The sequence below is a fragment of the Watersipora subatra genome, chromosome 8 (assembly GCF_963576615.1).
Source record: "Watersipora subatra chromosome 8, tzWatSuba1.1, whole genome shotgun sequence".
NCBI classification, from domain to species: domain Eukaryota; kingdom Metazoa; phylum Bryozoa; class Gymnolaemata; order Cheilostomatida; family Watersiporidae; genus Watersipora; species Watersipora subatra.
In genome coordinates, this window is record NC_088715.1 from 40,220,563 (window position 1) to 40,241,381 (window position 20,819).

The window sequence follows — 20,819 nt, forward strand, 5'->3', positions numbered from 1 at the left end:
TCGTCCTTTCCTTGAGCGAGCAGTAATGCTTCTAGCAAGTCCCTAGGCAACGGTTATTACTCTCTGCCATCCCATTGGCCTGTTACAGTAGGTGATACGGAGTAGTGCACGTTTTTTCCACATTCCAGGGTTAGCACAGTTCAACTATTAGCTGGCTTTCAAACTGTGTTCCCTGGTCAATGAGGACCTGTTGCAATAATCCCGGGTAGCAGAACACACTCTCATCGAGTGCTCTTGTGACAACCGGTGCTGTGGTGTCCGACAGGGCCAGGGCACTCTGCCACCAAGTGAAGTGGTCAGTGAGTACCAACACTCATTTGTTGCCTCCGAAGGGCTGCAGGGCAGATCGTGCAACATCTTAGATGGTTTTGAAGACCGCCCAAGTTTCCAGTACTCCATCTGGCCGGATTCGGAAAAGTTGCCACATGTAGTTTAGGATGTCCAGCTGCTCTGCCGATACTTCACCTCCAGTGGCAAAGACTCAGTACATGGTGGTCATAGGCTCATGGCTCGTGGCCTGTACATGTAGCTTTGCCAGTTCGCCTTTTTGGCTAACTTCGCCAGCGGTCAATCATGCTGCAATGAATGTTGAGCTTTCTTGTGTCTCTAAATTGGCTGTTAGAAGGAACAGTTTCACAAACCCACCGTCAGTGCCCCGGTTCAATTCTCCCACGTTTAAGGTGGCAGTCTCGTCCTAGCTAGAGATTAGTGTTTCAAGACATGCGAAGTTGCCCAGGTTTAATCTTGTTTTGCTTGAGATGGGAGTCTCGTCCAGGCAACTAGTCGGTATCCGCGTGATTGACCGTATCTGTTTCTTTTGGCCAATTTCATCTTGGATGGGCTTTTATCCCTCTGCTCGAGGCTTTTGCATTGAGGGCAGGCCTCACAGCTTTGCCTACGCAGATTGTCTGTAATGCCATGTTTCAGATCGGACTGGCACTCCAAGGTGTAACGGAACTCTGTCTACCACGCCCTAGCACAGGATGGCCTGAGAGTGCTTCTCTTCTTTCAGGAACTGGCCTTGCTATTGGAGCTGCTCCATTTTTTTGATGAGTGCCTGGATCAACTGGTCTAGTGGGCCAATGACATCGGTCTCTGCTGACATCACCTGACTGAAAAGCCCTTCTTTGACAGACTGGAGGGAAGGGCCGGCAGGCTGGCGCTCTCCATTATCTGGAGATAGTCATTACCAACCAATACAACGTCTGCCAGCTTGGGTGTTGGCGTTGCCAAAAGATGTCGTGGCAAAGAGAGGTTGTCGAGTGAGTTGCAATATGCCTCCATAGCCATATTGTCCATAGCCATATATGCGTTTGTAGACAATACAGACCAATCTTTCCACCTCCATAGCATGATTGAAAGAGTTGTTTGTTCACTTCATTGCAGAGTACTGAGCTCACTCTGGGCCTGCCAAGTAGATAGTCTGAACTGGGCCCTGAGGGCATCAAATACGATGCCAGTGTTCTTAGCCCGTTCACAGTTGTTGGCCTGGTCACTCAATGCTTCTGTTAAATACAGCAGATTGCGCCTGCTGTCCATCGATTGGCCTTAGCTACCTCTTAAAAACAAATAATAAAGTACTCTACATTCTCAGTCTCAGTGTATTGAGAAGTTTTAAACTGTCATGCTCGTTTTCGAGATCTTGGCATCAATAACCTGTGTCTGGGTCGGCACTCCTGACTCATCTGTTTGCCATTCTATCTGCAAGGAATCTAGAGTAGGCTTCTGCCACTTTTAAGGCAGGTCTCTAGCGTGTCTTGCTGTCTGTGAAGCTGCCATTTTTAAGGCAACCTCTTGTAGTAGCTCCGGTTTCGTGCTGCCACCTTTTAAGCAGAACTTACTTCGAGGTTCATGGGTTTTTTCCCGTTGCTACTTTTAAGGCAGGGTAAAGTGCTTCCAGTCTGAGCCCTGATGTGGAGGTTGGAGATGGACTGGGATTGGCAATCCCATTGCTCCCACCTAAGTAAAGGATTTGGGCTGTCACTTTTACCAGCTTCACATGCAAAAGTACTCAACACACTTTGAGTTCAATAGATGTATTTGCTATTCTTATAACCATAGAATAAGACATTCAACAGTTTAAAAGCAAGCGCAACTGGACTGCGATCCTTCCCATCTTGCCTGTCTCTTTCACATGAGCCTTTGCTAAAAAGCCCTGCCTCTTTATGTATGACCGGACCGAGCTAGCCCAGGTTGTCCTTAGCTGTGCCGAGCTGGCCTGAGTCAGGCTGTCCTGAGGCACGCTTAGTTGGTCTAAAGTTCTAAACTGAGTCGACGTACTGTCCTTTACACTATCTCATACAGCTTTGTTATTGGATAGCCTTTTCTAAGCATTGCCGTACACAGCCTTTTTTAAAAAGCATGACAGAGGTAAGTTTGCATCCAATATTTTATGTATTTTTTGTGCAAACTGACTACAATTTTTTTTGCTTCAGTTATACCCTTGGTTGTCATCTGCTCTGAAAAGCTATATATATTTATAAAACTATTGTATGCTCAGAGGTAAACATTTGTTGGCTGATGCGCAGCTAAATGGGAGCTCTAACGTGCCATCCTGAAGCAGCAGGCAAAAAAAGGCAAAACAAATCTAGTATGATTAATTTGTAACTGTCCGAGAAAACAACTGAACCCTTCATCATAGATTAAGGGGGAGCTATTAGTAAGTACAGAAGTCTCTAGTTTTCTTGATTATAAATTATATCATAGACTAACAGGCCAATTGCAAGACATGCCTAAATGTTTTTTTCTATAAAGCTCACAGAGTAGAGCACAAATATGGTGATAGAGCATCTAGGATTATTCTTTTGAAATAAACTGGGTTTAACTACAACCTCGTCAAAACATTTACATTACACATCTTCCTTACTTCAACATTTCTTAACTTACTGAACTAAGAGTTTTTGCAACTACCAATGAACTATTACTTAAGCATTAAGTTGGCAGCATGAGAACATTGGATTAGAACACAGCATGTCAACACAGCCCAGGAACCTAGCATGAAAACATATCATGAGAACATAGCACAACACAACATGACAAAACCGCATGAGAACACAACATGAGAACACAACATGAGAAGTACAGCATGAAAAACAGCATGATAAAAGCGTAGCATGAAAACATTGCTTGATAACATAGCATGAGAACATAGCATAAAAAGGCATCATGAGAACATACATGTAGCATGAGAACACAGCATAAGAAGGCATCATGAGAACATAGCATGAGAACACATCGTGAGAACATTACATGCTACTTCTCATTTTCATGCTAGAAAGCTTCATTTTGTAATATTTTCTAGTTTACATATACAGCTTATTTGGTGCATACTCAAAGGTTTTTAGCCTCCTGTTTAAACTTGACATCGCAATAAATTACATTTCATGAAAGGTACCTGAATTCTGACGGCAACAATTTGTAAGTAGGACTTCGATCAGGTTCATCGTCATCTGTAGCATGCACCTTACCCACAAACCCTTGCTCAGTGTACGGAAGGAAAAAGGCATAAGTGCTCTGCTCAAACGCCGGCTCATTATCATTCTCATTAAGGACATTCACGGTAACTTCCACCTCATCATTCTACAAGAAAAAGTCGAGAGATTGAAGGCTGTATCTTATATTGGTAAGTTCTACTGCTGCTTCCTTCTATTCAATCAACCATTGTCTATTCAATCAACCATTGTCTATTCAATCACCCATTGTCTATTCAATCAACCAATATCTATTCAGTCAACCATTATCTATTCAATCACCCATTGTCTATTCAATCACCCATTGTCTATTCAATCAATCATTATCTATTCAATCAACCATTATCTATTCAATCACCCATTGTCTATTCAATCAACCAATATCTATTCAATCAACCATTATCTATTCAATCAACCATTGTCTATTCAATCAACCATTATCAACTGAAGTTTTACATGCTCTTATTTTCTAGAAAGTCATGCATCAAAACATTTAGTTGCTTTCTAATCTATAAATTAAAACATGCTGAAATGAAGTTGGTATGTTTTATAGATCTAACATTGTTTATTAGAATATCTCCATAAAAATTAATTTGCACTGAAGATCATATTTATTTATTAAGGTTAATCAATAAAATTGAACACGGTGAAGTTTTCTATTTATAGCAAAGCTAATAGTGAGAAGACAACTTCATATATAATTGCACATATTTGGTGCCTATCGCAGAATAAAAATCAAAATCATTGTTTTATTGCAAACTTATTCCATCTTACACTCTGCTTACACCAAAGCTAAAGTTATATACAGAATTAAATGCGTATCGTAATGTTTGCCACACATGTTTGTTAACATACATAAAGTTGTCTTTTCACAAGGAGTTTTGCAATGAGTAGACAACTTCGTCACAGGTCAAACAGTCATGAATAAATGTTCTATTGACTGCTAACGAAGTGAATTGTAGAGTTATTTTAAAATAAAGCAGAAATTAATATCCGCAGCATAAAGCACGAAAGATTTTGCTAGGCTGGTCATTAAGCTTAGATACCATCAAACTGTCAAACCTCTATTTGAACACCACCTCTAACAGAATGGTGCTATAAGAGAGGTGTTGAAAATACAGCACCAGCTTTTATTTGAACATCACCTCTATTTGACCATCACTTTGACATTTGTGGATTTTTACGAACCCATCTTAGAAAGGGATCAGTAGTGAATTTTTTACAAAATCGTACTAGCAATGACTCGATTACATTAACATCAAAGCCCTTTTTGTTGTTGTTGTCAAGGTCACCATGGTTTTACCATTTTAGTGACTGTGCCTGAGAAGATCGATCATTACAATCATCAAAACCACACTCCGATTCGAGGTCACTAATGTCTAAATCTGATCCAATGCCTTCAGATTCGTTCATGAGTTTACAACCAGCTCTGAAGACTTTAAAATCTTTAAATAAATTATGAGAATACTCTTCAGGAAAAGTGTAAAACATAACAGCCACCATTGTTGCGGCATATTCAAGTCATTTATGTAATTCCTGAGTTTTTCAGTTCTTTATCAAAAATTTAAAAGCAAAACCATTGAAATAAGTAATAATTGTATCAATATAATCTGCTTCACTCACAGTACTTCCTTGTTTAACTCAGTCTGACCTTCTGCCCAAGGAGTGTGGAAATATTGGTGACAGTAGCATCGATTCTCCAGTAAAAAGGCTAAATTGATTTTTTCCAAATTTCTGACCAGCTAGTCATAAAATAAGCCTAACCGTTATTTGAATGTCATCTCTAATAGAATTCTGCTATAGGAGGTTTGAAAAATACAGCTCCATGGCGCTCAAATGGAAGTTTTACAGTGACCTAAAATACATTTGAATGTAATTGAGAGTGACAGCAATAGCTCGCAAGTATATGCTGACTTACAGGCCTCTGACTAGATGCAACTGAATCAACTTGTTGCTTATATATGGTGTGCTGAGTACTTAAAGGTTGACTTGCAACAAAATTCACATTACAGTTGTTTGGTATCAAAATATACACCATGTCTTACTCTGCTGTGTTGTAGGTGCAAAATATGTGGAAATGTGATTACAAGCTCTTCAAAGCTCAAAGACGAAAAGCCGCCGTAGATTGGATTCAGTTTATTTCTCTGACGTTGTCATTACATTTGGTTAATTTTTTGTCACATGATGTTCTCACGTGAATTGAAAGGCCAATAAAGGCTCAATATAAAACTTCTCGTAGCACTAGTTTATGACAAACACTTCGGGTTTTACCGAAGACCCCGTATCAAATATAGATGCTCGCTACTTTACAGTTTTTTTTGACTTGGTCAAATCGTCTAGTCGTAATCTGATCATGTAAGAACAATAAACATGGTTTTATTGAATGCGTGAAGTATATTTGTGAAAATATTTCGATGAATGAAGTTGCGTGAAAGTAGAAACAAAAGCCAACTTGTACAACTATGTCCCATTTGAACCATTTTGGAAAAAGATTCTAATCTACAGCGGTTTTGTGATGGCGGCAATTAACTGTTCGTTTTTGAGCTTTTAGGAGCTTGTAATCACATTTCCACATAATTTGCACCTACAACACAGCAGAGTAAGACATGGTGAATCTTTTGATACCAAGTAATTGTAATGTGAATTTTGTTGCAAGTCAACCTTTAACATAATCTGGGGCTTTACTAAACTACACAGTCGGAGGAGCATTGCACAGAGATAAAGCTTGCATTCTATGTCTATGTCTACTCACGTGAAGGGAGTTCGATGCTGAAATCATTATTCTGTATGATTTTTGCTGTTCATAGTCCAGCTCTCTTGAGAGAATCAATTCTACCCTGTTCCTGTTCAACAAAGATCACTACTGTTTTCATGGCCTTTTATTTTAATGGCACTTTCAGTGGTTGGAAGCATACCTTCCTATGACATACATAAAAACATCTAGTAATGATTGGGGTTGTGCACTTATATGAGCTTACGAAACTCGTTGGATATTTTAGTCCTAACTGTTTATAAAGAACTCAGGCTAAAATTTTAAATGGTATATAGTGAATCATGCACTGATCCACTGCAAATAGTGAATATCCATCTATAGAGGAAGAAAGGGAGAGAGTGGGGGGAGAGAGTGGGAGGAGAGAGTGGGGGAGAGAGAGGGAGAGAGGGAGAGAGAGAGGGAGAGAGAGGGAGAGAGAGGGAGAGAGAGGGAGAGAGGGAGAGAGAGGGAGAGAGAGGGAGAGAGAGGGAGAGAGAGGGAGAGAGAGAGAGGGAGAGAGAGGGAGAGAGAGGAAGAGAGAGGGAGAGAGAGGGAGAGAGAGAGAGGGAGAGAGAGGGAGAGAGAGGGAGAGAAAGAGAGAGAGGAAGAGAGAGAATGAGAGAGAGACACTGAGTCTCAGTTTCAGTGTTTCAAAGCACTCAGTCACAACTACCAGCATACAAAAAGATAGCTAAAAAAGTACCAAGTCAAATAGACACACAGATAGTCATCAACACGGACACACATAGAAGTAAGTAGACAGACGCTCAGACATAAAGTTTAAATCAATGTATCTAGATAGACAAACACTCACCCTTCATGTCTGATTGAGAATGGCAATAGGTTAGTGGGGTCTAATAGTTGAACTTCCAACGGCTTCCTCTAAAAAAAACCCAATCAGTTATTTCTGTCTTAGAAAAGGAAAACAATAGTTCTCGTCTAGACTAATATTATAGTTCAACATCGATGTCTGTGGGGCAAAGATGTCGGTTTAGTATCAATTAAAATTTTTTGTCTCGTCTTACAGTCGATCATGGCGCAATATGATTCCAGGCACTTTATCGTTGCCGTTACTAACTAGCTACCTCTTCCATTACTGCAAACGTTCTGCATAAAACTTGTTTAGAATGGAAAAATTGTGCAAATCTGAAAGAAACTGACTTTATCAGTGAATACTAAACTTAATGGTAATTTCAGACATCAACTGACTCAGCTGGCATATTAAGCAGTGCTTGGAATAGCTTAATTGCAAATTAAAAATAATGAGTGAAGGGGTGGTGGACAAGAACGAATGACGAAATCAATAAATGCAAACCAATGGGATATTAGGCAAGAAGACAAGGTAATACAAATCATATTTTACCTTGCATGGAATCCAATGCAATTTCAATGCATTGAAAGAATCGAGCTGTAACCAATGATAAAAAATGACAAAATATATTGCATTGTGTGTGCAAACCAACTACTGGGAATTGGAAATTAGTGGTTAAAAATACACTTATTATAAAATGTCTATATAAACTATTTTAGAATATATCTGTAGTTGGCTACCAAAGATATGTAACACTGGGAAATTCTTAAGCTGCAAATAATAAAGAAAGACAACGCCCAACATACTAAAGGCATTAGTCATGAGAGTCAGTTAGAGTAAGAGCTAAAGTAAGTAACAATACTACTATAAGTGTTAGAGTAAGTAACAATACTACTATTAGTGTTAGAGTAAGTAACAATACTACTATTAGTGTTAGAGTGAGTAACACTACTACTGTTAGTGTTAGAGTGAGTAACAATACTACTATTAGTGTTAGAGTAAGTAACAATACTACTATTAGTGTTAGAGTAAGTAACAATACTACTATTAGTGTTAGAGTAAGTAACAATACTACTATTAGTGTTAGAGTAAGTAACAATACTACTATTAGTGTTAGAGTAAGTAACAATACTACTATTAGTGTTAGAGTAAGCAACAATACTTCTGTTAGTGTTAGAGTAAGTAACAATACTACTATTAATGTTGGAGTAAGTAACAATACTACTGTTAGTGTTAGAGTAAGTAACAATACTACTGTTAGTGTTAGAGTAAGCAACAATACTACTATTAGTGTTAGAGTAGGTAACAATACTACTATTAGTGTTAGAGTAAGGAACAATAGTACTATTAGTGTTAGAGTAAGTAACAATACTACTATTAGTGTTAGAGTAAGTAACAATAATACTACTAGGAGAGTTAGAGTAACAATACTACTAGGAGAGTTATTGCTAGACATAGCCCTCAAGCCAACGCTCTTTCAGTGTCTAGTAACCTAAAAGATTATTGACTCGTTAGATGTTAAGCAAGTAGATCTTTAGGTATATAATCCATTTTCAAATAATTATTTAATATTTTAAATTCTCAAATGATTTTCTATAAACTTAATATATTTCAGCCTCTGGTACCTTAAGATTGTAGTTGATCGCCATTGTAAGAAGAATGTTGTTTACTGTCTCATATTCGCTTACAAAAGTCACATAGTTGCGTTCAGTGAATGCAGGCTTCTCCCAATCAGCTCTTACAATGCTAATCTGTAGAGTTGCGATGTCAAATCTGCTAGGATCTGACGCCTGTGCTGCCTGCAAACAAAAACAAGCCGTTCTTCTAAGGAGGAAAGTTAGTGACCATATTTTAATACTATTGATAAGGAAGTTGTCTTTTCTCAACCAATATGGTAACGTTTAGTAGCAGGTACAAATCAGGTTTTTGTATGTCTATTCTATTGGTGTCACAAACCCCTTTCATAGATTTATTCAGCAGGAGTCTGCAGCTGCATCACCTTACAAGCACCTTACCAAGCTTGACAAGGCATATCTAGATTCACTATGTTTCCATAATGCGTTTAATCAACGAGTTTACTCATAGGCAAGTTGGAGACTGCAAAATCCCACGAGGTAAGAGAATTTCATTACTTGCAAAGTTTTATTGAATGTTTCACGCCTGGGAAAGACAGAAATTAAATGATGCATAAGAAAATACCGAGCAAGCTATTACATTTTAAACATTTTCCACACTCCAGTTGTTCTCATTTTGAAAGCGTGCTGCTAAGATCAACAGTAGTGTGCTGCTATGACCTCTGCCATAAAATTTTTGTTTATTTTAACAAAGTGGCACATTAATCCACAACATCCATGCCTATAGGAACACTTCTAGTGAGCTAACTCAACGCTCGCACTATTACAAATTTGCATCATCTCCGCAATGAAAACCTTGTGATAGTATTACAATTAAACACGGAACAAATTCTGAGCATCCTTGTAAGTTGTAGCTCTTGCCACTGTTCAAATGCAAACACATGTTTTATAGACTTTGTTGGAACCTGTAAGATCCATCCAGTTTGACAAACTGATCTGGGTATTTTTAAAGACAGAAGACAGGAACTTACTCAGGATCTTACTCAGCGAATGCATTATTATTTCATTTGCTGCCTAAAAGCATTCTAACAGCAACATCTTTGGAATCACCAATTTGTTGAATCAGCTGAGAATTTAACTTTCTTTTCTAAATGAGCTAAAAAAGCAGTTTTAAAATAAAAATTGATTTTGCTAAAAGACGAGTAAAAGACTCACCTTAACAAGAAAAGTGAAGACAACTCCAACGCTTAATCCTGAGTTGTCTTTCACTGTCAGCGTTCCGGTCTGCTGGTCCATTGCAAAGTATTTGTTATTATCTCCAGACAAAGAGTAAAGAATTGTCCCGTTGATGTCGTCATGCGCTGTGAGTTCCACCACAAAAGCATCCTAAGGATATATAGATCAACTGATTATCCACAAACGCTCTATAAAAGAATTCCACTGGCGGTCTCATATGAATACATCATTAAGCTGCTAAAGCTGTGAGGCAGCGTGATATTATGTAACTAAAATTTTATCACATATTTGTAACCTGAAGTGGCACTGTCAATTGAGTGACATTGTTCAACAAGTGAATATGACTCAAGATTGAGACTCTAATCTTATGAGACTTAATTGTCAGCGGGTCGGTGACAGCGAGTCCTCATCAAGTGATGAGTAGCAAAATTTTCTGATTAAGAGCCTTTTGTCTGGCTGCAAAATTTGAGATAAAACAGTTCATTTCATGCTCCGAGAGAATATCACTAGCACGAGTCCTTCACATGCTATATAGCACCTATAGCTATATAGCACCAGTGTTCACAATCAACTTAATTGCCTAAAACCTCTGTACCACATTTTTTTATGTGATATAAAGCTTCAAAGCTTTTGATTTGCTATACAACACCTATGTCCTTTATTTGCTAGATATCACCAACTTCTAAGGTTTACTATACAGCGCAAATTTCTTTGGCTTGCTACCAAAATGACTGATTGAAATTGTTACAAAAAATTATGAAACTGCGACGAAGTTTAAAAAGGGCTCAAACTTTTTAGAAGGGTCACTTTGGCATCACAGATTATTAAAAGCTAGTAACTCTTCAAGTCTACCGACAATGTGACCTACATTTAGCGTGTCCTACATTCACGGTGACCTACATTCAGCGTGTCCTACATTCACGGCGACCTACATTCGGTGAGCCCTACATTCAGAGTGACCTACATTAAGGGTGACCTACATTCGGTGTATCCTCTGAGAGAACGACTTGATAAGCTGGTTGGTCAAAGTCTGGACTGAGGTCATCTTTACTCTCTGCTCTGATGCTAACTGTAGCTGTACTTGACCTTTGGTTCGTTTCACAGTGTTTTCTTTGCTGACAATCCTGTCAATGAGCCAGGTTAATATAGTTTAACGGGGGATGAACGTGGGATGATAATGTGGGAGGGGGGGATGATACTTGACTGAGGATGTATTCTAAGAGTCAGTTCAACAGCTTGAGTGCATAATATATGGTAACAATTAGTTACTGATATTATGGATGGAACAATATGCATCAAAAGGTTTTTCTAGTCAAAGAAAGTTTTTTATAATGAGAAAGGATTTGAGTAATGCGTCGACCATAAAATGGTAAGACAGCTGTTCAAACTTGTACAAGTTCAGCAATTTGATACTTTACAGGTAAGTAAAATATAATCTAGTTGAAATGCATTAATGACTTTTGCCACAGATTAGGTTGATACAGATTAAGTTGATACAGATTAGGGAGGTACGTATTAGGGAGGTACAGATTAGGGATGTACAGATTAGAGAGGTACAGATTAGGGAGGTACAGATTAGGGAGGTACAGATCAGGGAGGTACAGATTAGGGAGGTACAGATTAGGGAAGGACAGATTAGGAAGGTACAGATTAGGGAGGTACAGATTACGGAGGTACGGATTAGGGATGTACAGATTAGGAAGGTACAGATTAGGGATGTACAAATTAGGAAAGCACAGATTAGGGAGGGACAGATTAGGAAGGTAAAAATTAGGGAGGTACAGTTTAGGGATGTAAAGATTAAGGATGTACAGATTAGGAAGGTACAGATTAGGGAGGGACAGATTAGGGAAGTACAAATTAGGGAAGTACAGATTAGGGATGTACAGATTAGAGATGTACAGATTAGGGAAGGACAGATTAGGAAGGTACAGATTAGGGAGGTACAGATTAGGGAAGGTCAGAGTGGGAAGGTACAAATTAGGTTGGTACAGATTAGGAAGGTACAAATTAAGTAGGGACAGATTAGGGAGGTACGAATTAGGAAAGTACAGATTACGGATGTACATGTTAGGAAGGTACAGATTAGGGAAGTACAAAATAGGGATGTACAAATTAAAAAAGTACAGATTAGGGAGGGTCAGATTAGGGAAGAACAGGTTAAGCAGGTACAGATAACGGAAGGTGTATCTATATAATATATATACCTATAAATAAATATACTAACTGTGCTACTCGGCGTTGCACGGGTAATAAAGATCAACTTATAAACAATCAGAAGTAATGAGAGTTGCCTGGCACTTGCTATTAGCCTGACACAATGAAAAATGAAAAATTTGAGTACTCTTAATAATGAGAGCCAACAGCTTGTTGTTACATTATGCTATGACCCTGTGTCATACGCAAAGCCGATGGGTATTTGCTCCCATAAAGCGACATATATGTGGCCTAAATGGTACGGTGCCGGACTTGTGAATGGAAGGTTCCTAGATCAAATCTTCTTTGGTGCAAGTTCTTTATTCCAATATTTTAAGATCTATCGCCGGAACGCACACACACGCATGCACACATGCACACCCACGTGCACGTACGCACGCACACACACACACAAGGTAATATGAAAGGTGAAAACTAGTGGTATACTGAAAACTTACCTTTGCTACTATATACACAGTGCACATGCAAAGAGAGCAAAATAGTTGTACATTGAAAACTTACCTTAGCTACTATATACACAGTGTACATTTTATCTTTTTCATAGTCAACGGAGCTGGCTAACATTATGGCCGCAGCTCCATTTCCTAAACTTTTCAGCTCAAATATCTGTAATATAAAATGACAGTAGATGTCAGTTTTATTAGCTTAATAGTTTTGCTAGATGTATGAAATACATTGTGTTCAGTTTTATTAGTCTACTCAGGACAGTATGTTCAGTTTTAATGGTCTATTCAGGCCAGTATGTTCAGTTTTAATAGTCTAATCAGGACAGTATGTCCAGTTTTATTAGTCTACTCAGGACAGTATGTTCAGTTTTATTAGTCTACTCAGGACACTATGTTCAGTTTTATTAGTCTAATCAGGACAGTATGTTCAGTTTTATTAGTCTACTCAGGACAGTGTGTTCAGTTTTAATGGTCTATTCAGGACAGTATGTTCAGTTTTAATGGTCTATTCAGGACAGTATGTTCAGTTTTAATAGTCTAATCAGGACAGTATGTCCAGTTTTAATAGTCTATTCAAGGCAGTATGTTCAGTTTTAATAGTCTATTCAAGACAGTATGTTCAGTTTTAATGGTCTATTCAGGACAGTATGTTCAGTTTTAATGGTCTATTCAGGACAGTATGTTCAGTTTTAATAGTCTAATCAGGACAGTATGTCCAGTTTTAATAGTCTATTCAAGACAGTATGTCCAGTTTTAATAGTCTATTCAAGACATTATGTTCAGTTTTAATAGTCTACTCAAGACAGTATGTTCAGTTTTAATAGTCTACTCAGAACAGTATGTTCAGTTTTATTAGTCTACTCAGGGCAGTATGTTCAGTTTTATTAGTCTACTCAGGACACTATGTTCAGTTTTATTAGTCTACTCAGAACACTATGTTCAGTTTTATTAGTCTATTCAAGACAGTATGTCCAGTTTTAATAGTCTATTCAAGACAGTATGTTCAGTTTTAACAGTCTACTCAGGACAGTATGTTCAGTTTTATTAGTCTACTCAGGACACTATGTTCAGTTTTATTAGTCTATTCAAGACAGTATGTCTAGTTTTATTAGTCTACTCAGGACAGTATGTTCAGTTTTATTAGTCTACTCAGGATAGTATGTTCAGTTTTAATGGTCTACTCAGGACAGTATGTTCAGTTTTAATAGTCTAATCAGGACAGTATGTTCAGTTTTATTAGTCTACTCAGGACAGTATGTTCAGTTTTAATAGTCTACTCAGGACAGTATGTTCAGTTGTAATAGTCTACTCAGGACAGTATGTTCAGTTTTAATAGTCTACTCAGGATGGTATGTTCAGTTTTACTAGTCTACTCAGGACAGTATGTTCAGTTTTATTAGTCTACTCAGGACAGTATGTTCAGTTTTAATAGTCTACTCAGGACAGTATGTTCAGTTTTAATAGTCTACTCAGGACAGTATGTTCAGTTTTAATAGTCTACTCCGGACAGTATGTTCAGTTTTATTAGTCTACTTAGGACAGTATGTTCAGTTTTAATAGTCTACTCAGGACAGGATGTTCAGCTTTAATAGTCTATTTAAGACAGTAAGATATTCTAAAGAGTTACTTGTGAAAAATTGAAAGTAGGTTTGAATTAATAGCTAGAAGACTACATCGTTAGTATTCATTATAAGTCTGTTTTGGGTAAATTGTAGTTGTTTTCTTTTTGTTTTTTCTAGGGCACAAGTTTGAGTTTTCAAGCCAATGCTGGTAATAAAATCTACAAGTACTGAGTCAACTCAGTTGTATAACTGAGACTACATTATTAATCTGAAATCTTGGCAGTTAGGAACAAATAGCAATGGCTGTAGTACACTACCCGATCTTGCTAGCGTCACCTGACGCCAGGTGACTCCGTTATTTCTAGCTCCGCTACTCAACAATGAGGTACTTAAAATAATCTAATTTTTAATTGTGATTGATTCAACGAGAAAATAGTGCAAACCATATTTAGTAGCTGTCTATCTAGAACAGATATGTTTAATAACGGCAGATAACGTGAGTAACTGTTTGCACTCTTGCAACGAAACAGTTTAAAATGTAGCTAGAGTTTGATTATTACCTGCCAAACATATTCACAGTTTCTCCTTCAACAAGCTCATAACTAAACAGCCATGAATCTCATATCTTGAAATTTTGGTCTGGTTAGACCTCAATGGCTAAATCTCAATGGCTAAGCCTCAATGTTTTTGAAATTTACATAACCACAGAATATACTTTTCCTTTCTTTAAAGTACAGGTACTACGCAAGTTACTTAAGAAGCCACTGCCTTTTAGTCTTTCATCTTGAAGGTATCTCTCAGTTTTGAGAATTACGGCGCATCAGATGCGTGTATGCGTAATGGCAAAGTATTTTTTATCACGATGTGTGTTTCGTCAACTCTCGATAACGATTCAAATGCGTTGAAGCATTCATGACAGAGCTGAAACACATGAATGAAGTGGCGAGGACACTCACTTACCGCATTAATACTTCAGATCTCTAAATAATTCGTCTCCACTAGTGATAAGTCTGACCTCACAACTTCTATAAACTTGCACTAGACAGATTCAAAGGCAGCGATTAGTATAGTTTTGCTAAAAATATTGAGCTCTTATCTCCCAAAACCATTGTAGAGTCTTTTGCAATTTTCTTTATTCGAGGCTATGTCTTTGAGGTAAGTCAATCGGGCAATGATTTCGTGTTCATTCGTGCTCATTGAGCTTTAAGAGGAGCGCTTCATTGCTGCCTTGTTAACAATAAGATGAAAGAGGCTAGGTGATGGCACACTCCTCGACATCTCATCAACTAATTTAATCACTCTCATCAGCTCTCAGCACCTCGGCCCGGCGCCTCCTCATTTGTCTATGACAATACTTCTTCAAATTCACCAGAATTATAATTTTTTGATGGGGGCAGCGGAGCGCCGCGCATGCGAAAGGAGATTAATAGCACAGATTACAGCGTCTGTAATGGCTTCAATCTCAAATTCATGCTATTGCTCTTACTGGTTAACAGTATTTCTACACCAAAATCAGCTTCTCGTTGAGCCTCCATTTATCAATAACTCATATTTTCCTATTTTAATACAAAGGTAGCAAATCTCATTGCCTTTATCAATCTTATTCCAGACCAGTTTTCCATATAGTCAGAAAAGATGATTTGCTGCAATTGGATTAGTTGTGACCAATGCATGTCTCAAACAAAGTTTATTATGCCAAGGACAGTTTGCTGACATAGATATACTACTTTGACATAGATATACTACTTAGACATAGATATACTACTTAGACATAGATATACTACTTAGACATAGATACACTACTTAGACACGGATATATTACTTAGACATAGATATACTACTTAGACATAGATATACTACTTAGACATAGATATACTACTTAGACATAGATGTACTACTGAGAACCAGTTTTCACAGCAAATAATGCAGTTTCTAATTGATTTATTGAAAATCTAAGCTAATCATTTCCAGCCTCATGAATGGATGATTTTTAGCTCCGTTATAAATCATGATTGGAGATGATTGCGCCATTTTAACTATAGTCACCAACAAAAGTTTTTTTATTTTCAGACAAGTTGAAATGTTAAAATAATTATTAAAATGAAAGAAATGATGACACAATTTTCTTTCTTACCTTGTTGGAAAATCTTTCGTTGTCCAGCAAATCATATGTCACAAAGTAGTTGTCAATATCATCATCCTTAGCATTCACCACACCGATCTGTCTTCCAACAGGCATGCTCTGTCAAATATATGTCACACATGGTCATAGCTTTATTAAAAGATTTAGTAATATCATTACCTATCTATGCTGGTTATAACCTCACATATGTCTATGCTTGTAGTAACATCACCTATGAATGTCTATGCTTGTAATAACATTACCTATGTCTAAATCAATTGTAGCTTTATCGTCGTCTGTGCTTATAGTAACATCAAATAAAAATAGCAAGAAATATGTCAATATGCATTGACTGCCACAAGCAAAAGCCATTTTTCTCAGTGTATAAAGAAGGCCAATTAAAATGAAGCCATACATGTAATACAATCTCATCAACTCATTGGCCGGCCCTTGCATTGGCCGGCCCTTGCATTGGCCGGCCCTTGCATTGGCCGGCCCTTGCATTGGCCGGCCCTTGCATTGGCCGGCCCTTGCATTGGCCGGCCCTTGCATTGGCCGGCCCTTGCATTGGCCGGTGCAGCAGTCAATTGCTGCAGTAAGGGGCTGCCGTAAGGTGCTGACACTTTAAATTGCTACAAGAAGTAAGCCATTTAAAAATCAAACAAGTTACCTTGACCTTGAGCCAATGAAAGTGATACAGCCTAAGTACAACAGACATAGAGGCCTGACTTATGAGAATGCTCATAGCAAGATCAGTAAAATACATTAAGCTGATTTCATAGCTTCTTAATAATAATAATAACAATGCTTTGTCATCAGAAACGAATAGAAGATTATGTAAGTCATTTGCATGTATGTCTCTTCTAGCTATGTATACAGGGTCTCAATATAATAACCCTCAACCCCAGCAGCAAGAAACTTTGATTTACAAAGCAATTTACAAAGCATCAGCAGCAATTTTGATTAGCTCCTTCTTAAGCCGCTGTCAGTCGCACACCCATGAGTCTATCGGAGTAATATAAGTGATTGCCTATAATTACTTAAATTAGTTCATTTCACTAATGCCTCACAATGACCAGAGTAGCATAGCATCATGAGATGAGATGATAAAAGCAAATAAGAATGCTTTGACATCTGGAGAGGAGTTTAATTTACTCATTTGTGGCTATATGTAAGAGACATATGTCTATAGAGGCTATGTGTCAGAGGCATCTGTATGTCTCATCACTTTCACCCCGTTTATAGTCCATGATTGCAATAATTTTATAAGTTAAGAAGAACGCACATATTCAATGTCATTTTGCATCGAGATTTGTTCAACAAGCTGAATAACTAGAGTACGATTGATAGACAGACGTACATGTAAATGAGATGGCAAAACTGAGGGCAAACTGTAACCATTGTCATTGCACAACCTTGACTTGGATGGCGTCTTACCTCATCAAAAGAGAAATTATAATGATTGGATGGCTGAAAGACTGGGGCAAGGTCATTGGTGTCTGCTAATTCAAATTCTATATCTATCTAAAATGGAGAATCTTCAATAGAGGTTTCACGGTGAACAAACATAAATCCATATGTACATGTAGAATGCTGCTTCAGGAGAATTCACATAGACTTAGACTAAGCAAACAGTGATTGAGTATTATTGAAAGAGTTGGTACATGTATCTCTTTTTTAAGACTGACTCAGCACAGTCCCATAAATTTAGAGTGTTACTAGTTGCTGCTGTGTTAACTCTGCTGTGTTAACTCTGCTGTGTTAACTCTGCTGTGTTAACTCTGCTGTGTTAACTCTGCTGTGTTAACTCTGCTGTGTTAACTCTGCTGTGTTAACTCTGCTGTGTTAATTAGTAACGCTGCTCTGAACCTACCTCTAAATTTACTCCATCAATATCAACACAGGCGATCGACATTGTTTGCAGACGGTTTAGCCCCGACCTATCTATATCAATTCTTTGTGAGATGATAAAAGAAGCCTCTTTGCCAAAATTGTCCAGAACCAAGTCTATATAGGAGTTTGGTTCCTCCAGGACAAGTTTTCTCACTCTTTCTGGATTATCCAGTTTTAGCCGACCAACTGAAGTATCTAGAAAACCAAGCAAAATAGTTTTTATGGCTATAATATATATATATATATATATATATATGTATGTATATATACGCATACACTGAGCGACATAATCATGTTTCAGGTGTTGTGTACAGAAGTCTATGTGATGAGTATGGCCTTAATAAACCACAACACTGGTGGGAAGCTCCTGGTAAGGTCAACAAAAATGACTGTGCTAAGATCCTCGGGGACTTCTACATCCGGACTGACAAGCATGTCCAACTAAACCAACCAGATATAGTGGTGGTGGACAAGGAGAACAGGAGAGCTACTACAATAGGTATAGCAGTACCCAATGACTACAAAATAGCAAGCAAAGAAAAAGAAAAGGTAGAAAAATATCTCCCTCTTGGAGAAGAGATTGAAAAATGGTGAGATGTAAGAACAACTGTAATCCCAGTAGTCATTGGGGCACTGGGCGCGATAACACCGGCGCATAAAATGTGACTTGCCCAAATACCAACAGCAATCAACTCAGGTGAGTTGCAGAAAAGTGCGCTATTAGGAACAGCTAAGATCTTGAGGCGAGTGCTCAAACTCCCAGGTCTCTAGTAGGAGATCCGAGTTAGAGCAGAACTTACCACTCATATGGGTTAACCAGGGTGAGGAAACAATTTTTTTTATACTATGTGACCAACCATCTTCAAGTGACCAATTTACTACATGAGTATTATGAGTAAGCAATACTAGTTCCAAACAAAAACTTTGTTTCGCTGACATTCAAGAGCATGATTACCAGCCTTTTTTATACTAAATCATATGGTATGTTCTTATAATCAACAATGTAGAACAAATCAGAGTACAACAAAGGAGACTGTCTAACTGATTATTTTAATTGGTCTTCCATCTTATTGTCTTGATATGATGATACTGGATCGACACTGTTTTTAAACAATTAAAAAGGTGGGCAGCTTTCATAATATCACAGTTTAAGATTAACCGTTGTAAGCGAAGCGCATCAAAGCTGTATGTTGGCTCTACAAGATGCTGATCCATAGGCTAATGCTTCTGAGCAGCCATGCTCTGCAAAGGGCACCATCCCTACGCAGCGCATGCAGAGCATGCTTATTATCTTTTTAATACTTTATGGACACTGCAGTTGTCTATTGTTGTCAGTTGTCTATTGCATATTGATCAATTCTTTTTTATTTCCATTTGATGTGAAAATATAGCATACCATTTCTGGTAACTTTACAAATCACAAAAATGTGTTCATCACCAAGAGACTTGGCCAATGAAAGGCAAGCAATACATACGACTTGGCCAATGAAAGGCAATTAATACAAGAGACTTAGCCAATGAAAGACAGGCAATACATAAAAACTTTGAACAGACATTAACACTCGGGCCAGTCTGCAGCACAGAGATGGCTGCTGGAGAGAAGGCGCTCAGGTTGCTATCTGAAGTGGTTTCATACTTTCGCTTGCCTTTATCGCCAACAAAGGCTGCTTGGAGTTCTGCAGCCTATTTTTGCTAGATGTAACTTAACATGAATTTACTAGTCGTTCGCTCGTTACTAGTTATGAACTGTATATTGAAGAACAGGTTTAAGACCAAGTCATAGTTTTATTGAGTTGTAGATGGTGAAAAGGCTAGCAAATGATAGTTCCAGAGCATGAACACAAAATCAGATATCAAATGTATTCACTCAAACATGATGTTAAAAATTTCTATTTTAAGATCCAATTAGGTGTAAGAAAAGAAAAAAAACTTAGCAACTCACGACCAGAAGATTGATTTACTTAAAACCTGACTAAATTCTTTTTTCTTGTTCATATAACGATTGGGTTTTAACCCAGTCTCACGACACAAAGAGTTGGTTTAAATAGTGCCGAGGCGAGCACGGTTGTTCATAAGATATACAGGACATAATGTTTCTACTTAAACATAAAGTGCAACTATAACAGTACTACTAGTCTAACTAGTACAGCACTATATCTGAGCTGATTCTCTTAAATTTTCCAATCTTTTGTCATTTGTCGAGGCTACTTGGATATAATTAGCTTATCTAACTAGTTGAAGAAATTCTACACAAAAATCAATATCGAATTTAAAAATTCAATACTGATTATTCAAATTGAAGCACACCCTGACTGTCAACAAAACTGAAGCAATATCATTGTAATATTTTACAGATATTACCACGATTTCTTACAAAAGGTTTTGTCCTTTTAGGAGAGAAAACTTACAAACAAATTCAAAACATAATTTTTCTAAATTTTATAAAAATTTTATAACATTTTATCACCTATTTGTTTCAAATAAAATTTGCATTTTATGCAAATTTTATTTGAAAATTTTATTTGAAATTTGCATTTTATGCAGTCACTTATGCATCTGTTTGAACATGGCGACTTTGACTGAGTTGTTAAAGGCTCAGGTGAGTCCTTCTCAATTTATTGGGTACCATGTCAAGTGACTACCCGTATTCACTCTAGTCTAATGCGCACCATCAATTTTTATGGAAAACCAGGAAAATTTTTGCCCGCTATGTTAAGAGGTGTTTACGCTGCTTTT

The 20,819-nt window shown here is 37.6% G+C and overlaps 1 protein-coding gene across 1 annotated transcript in view; it reads right to left on the reverse strand.

Moving 5' to 3' along the window:
• LOC137402552 (protocadherin-19-like) overlaps positions 1-20,819 on the reverse strand; it is a 39,189-nt gene that overhangs the window by 4,272 nt on the left and 14,098 nt on the right. Inside the window, exons 4-13 of the mRNA XM_068089055.1 lie at positions 18,064-18,278; positions 17,628-17,714; positions 16,203-16,310; positions 12,562-12,666; positions 10,824-10,967; positions 9,823-9,993; positions 8,659-8,832; positions 7,037-7,104; positions 6,223-6,313; positions 3,395-3,579 (exon numbers count right to left, since the gene is read on the reverse strand). Of these exons, the coding sequence (XP_067945156.1) occupies positions 3,395-3,579; positions 6,223-6,313; positions 7,037-7,104; positions 8,659-8,832; positions 9,823-9,993; positions 10,824-10,967; positions 12,562-12,666; positions 16,203-16,310; positions 17,628-17,714; positions 18,064-18,278 (1,348 nt within the window). The remainder of the gene's footprint in view (positions 1-3,394; positions 3,580-6,222; positions 6,314-7,036; positions 7,105-8,658; positions 8,833-9,822; positions 9,994-10,823; positions 10,968-12,561; positions 12,667-16,202; positions 16,311-17,627; positions 17,715-18,063; positions 18,279-20,819) is intronic.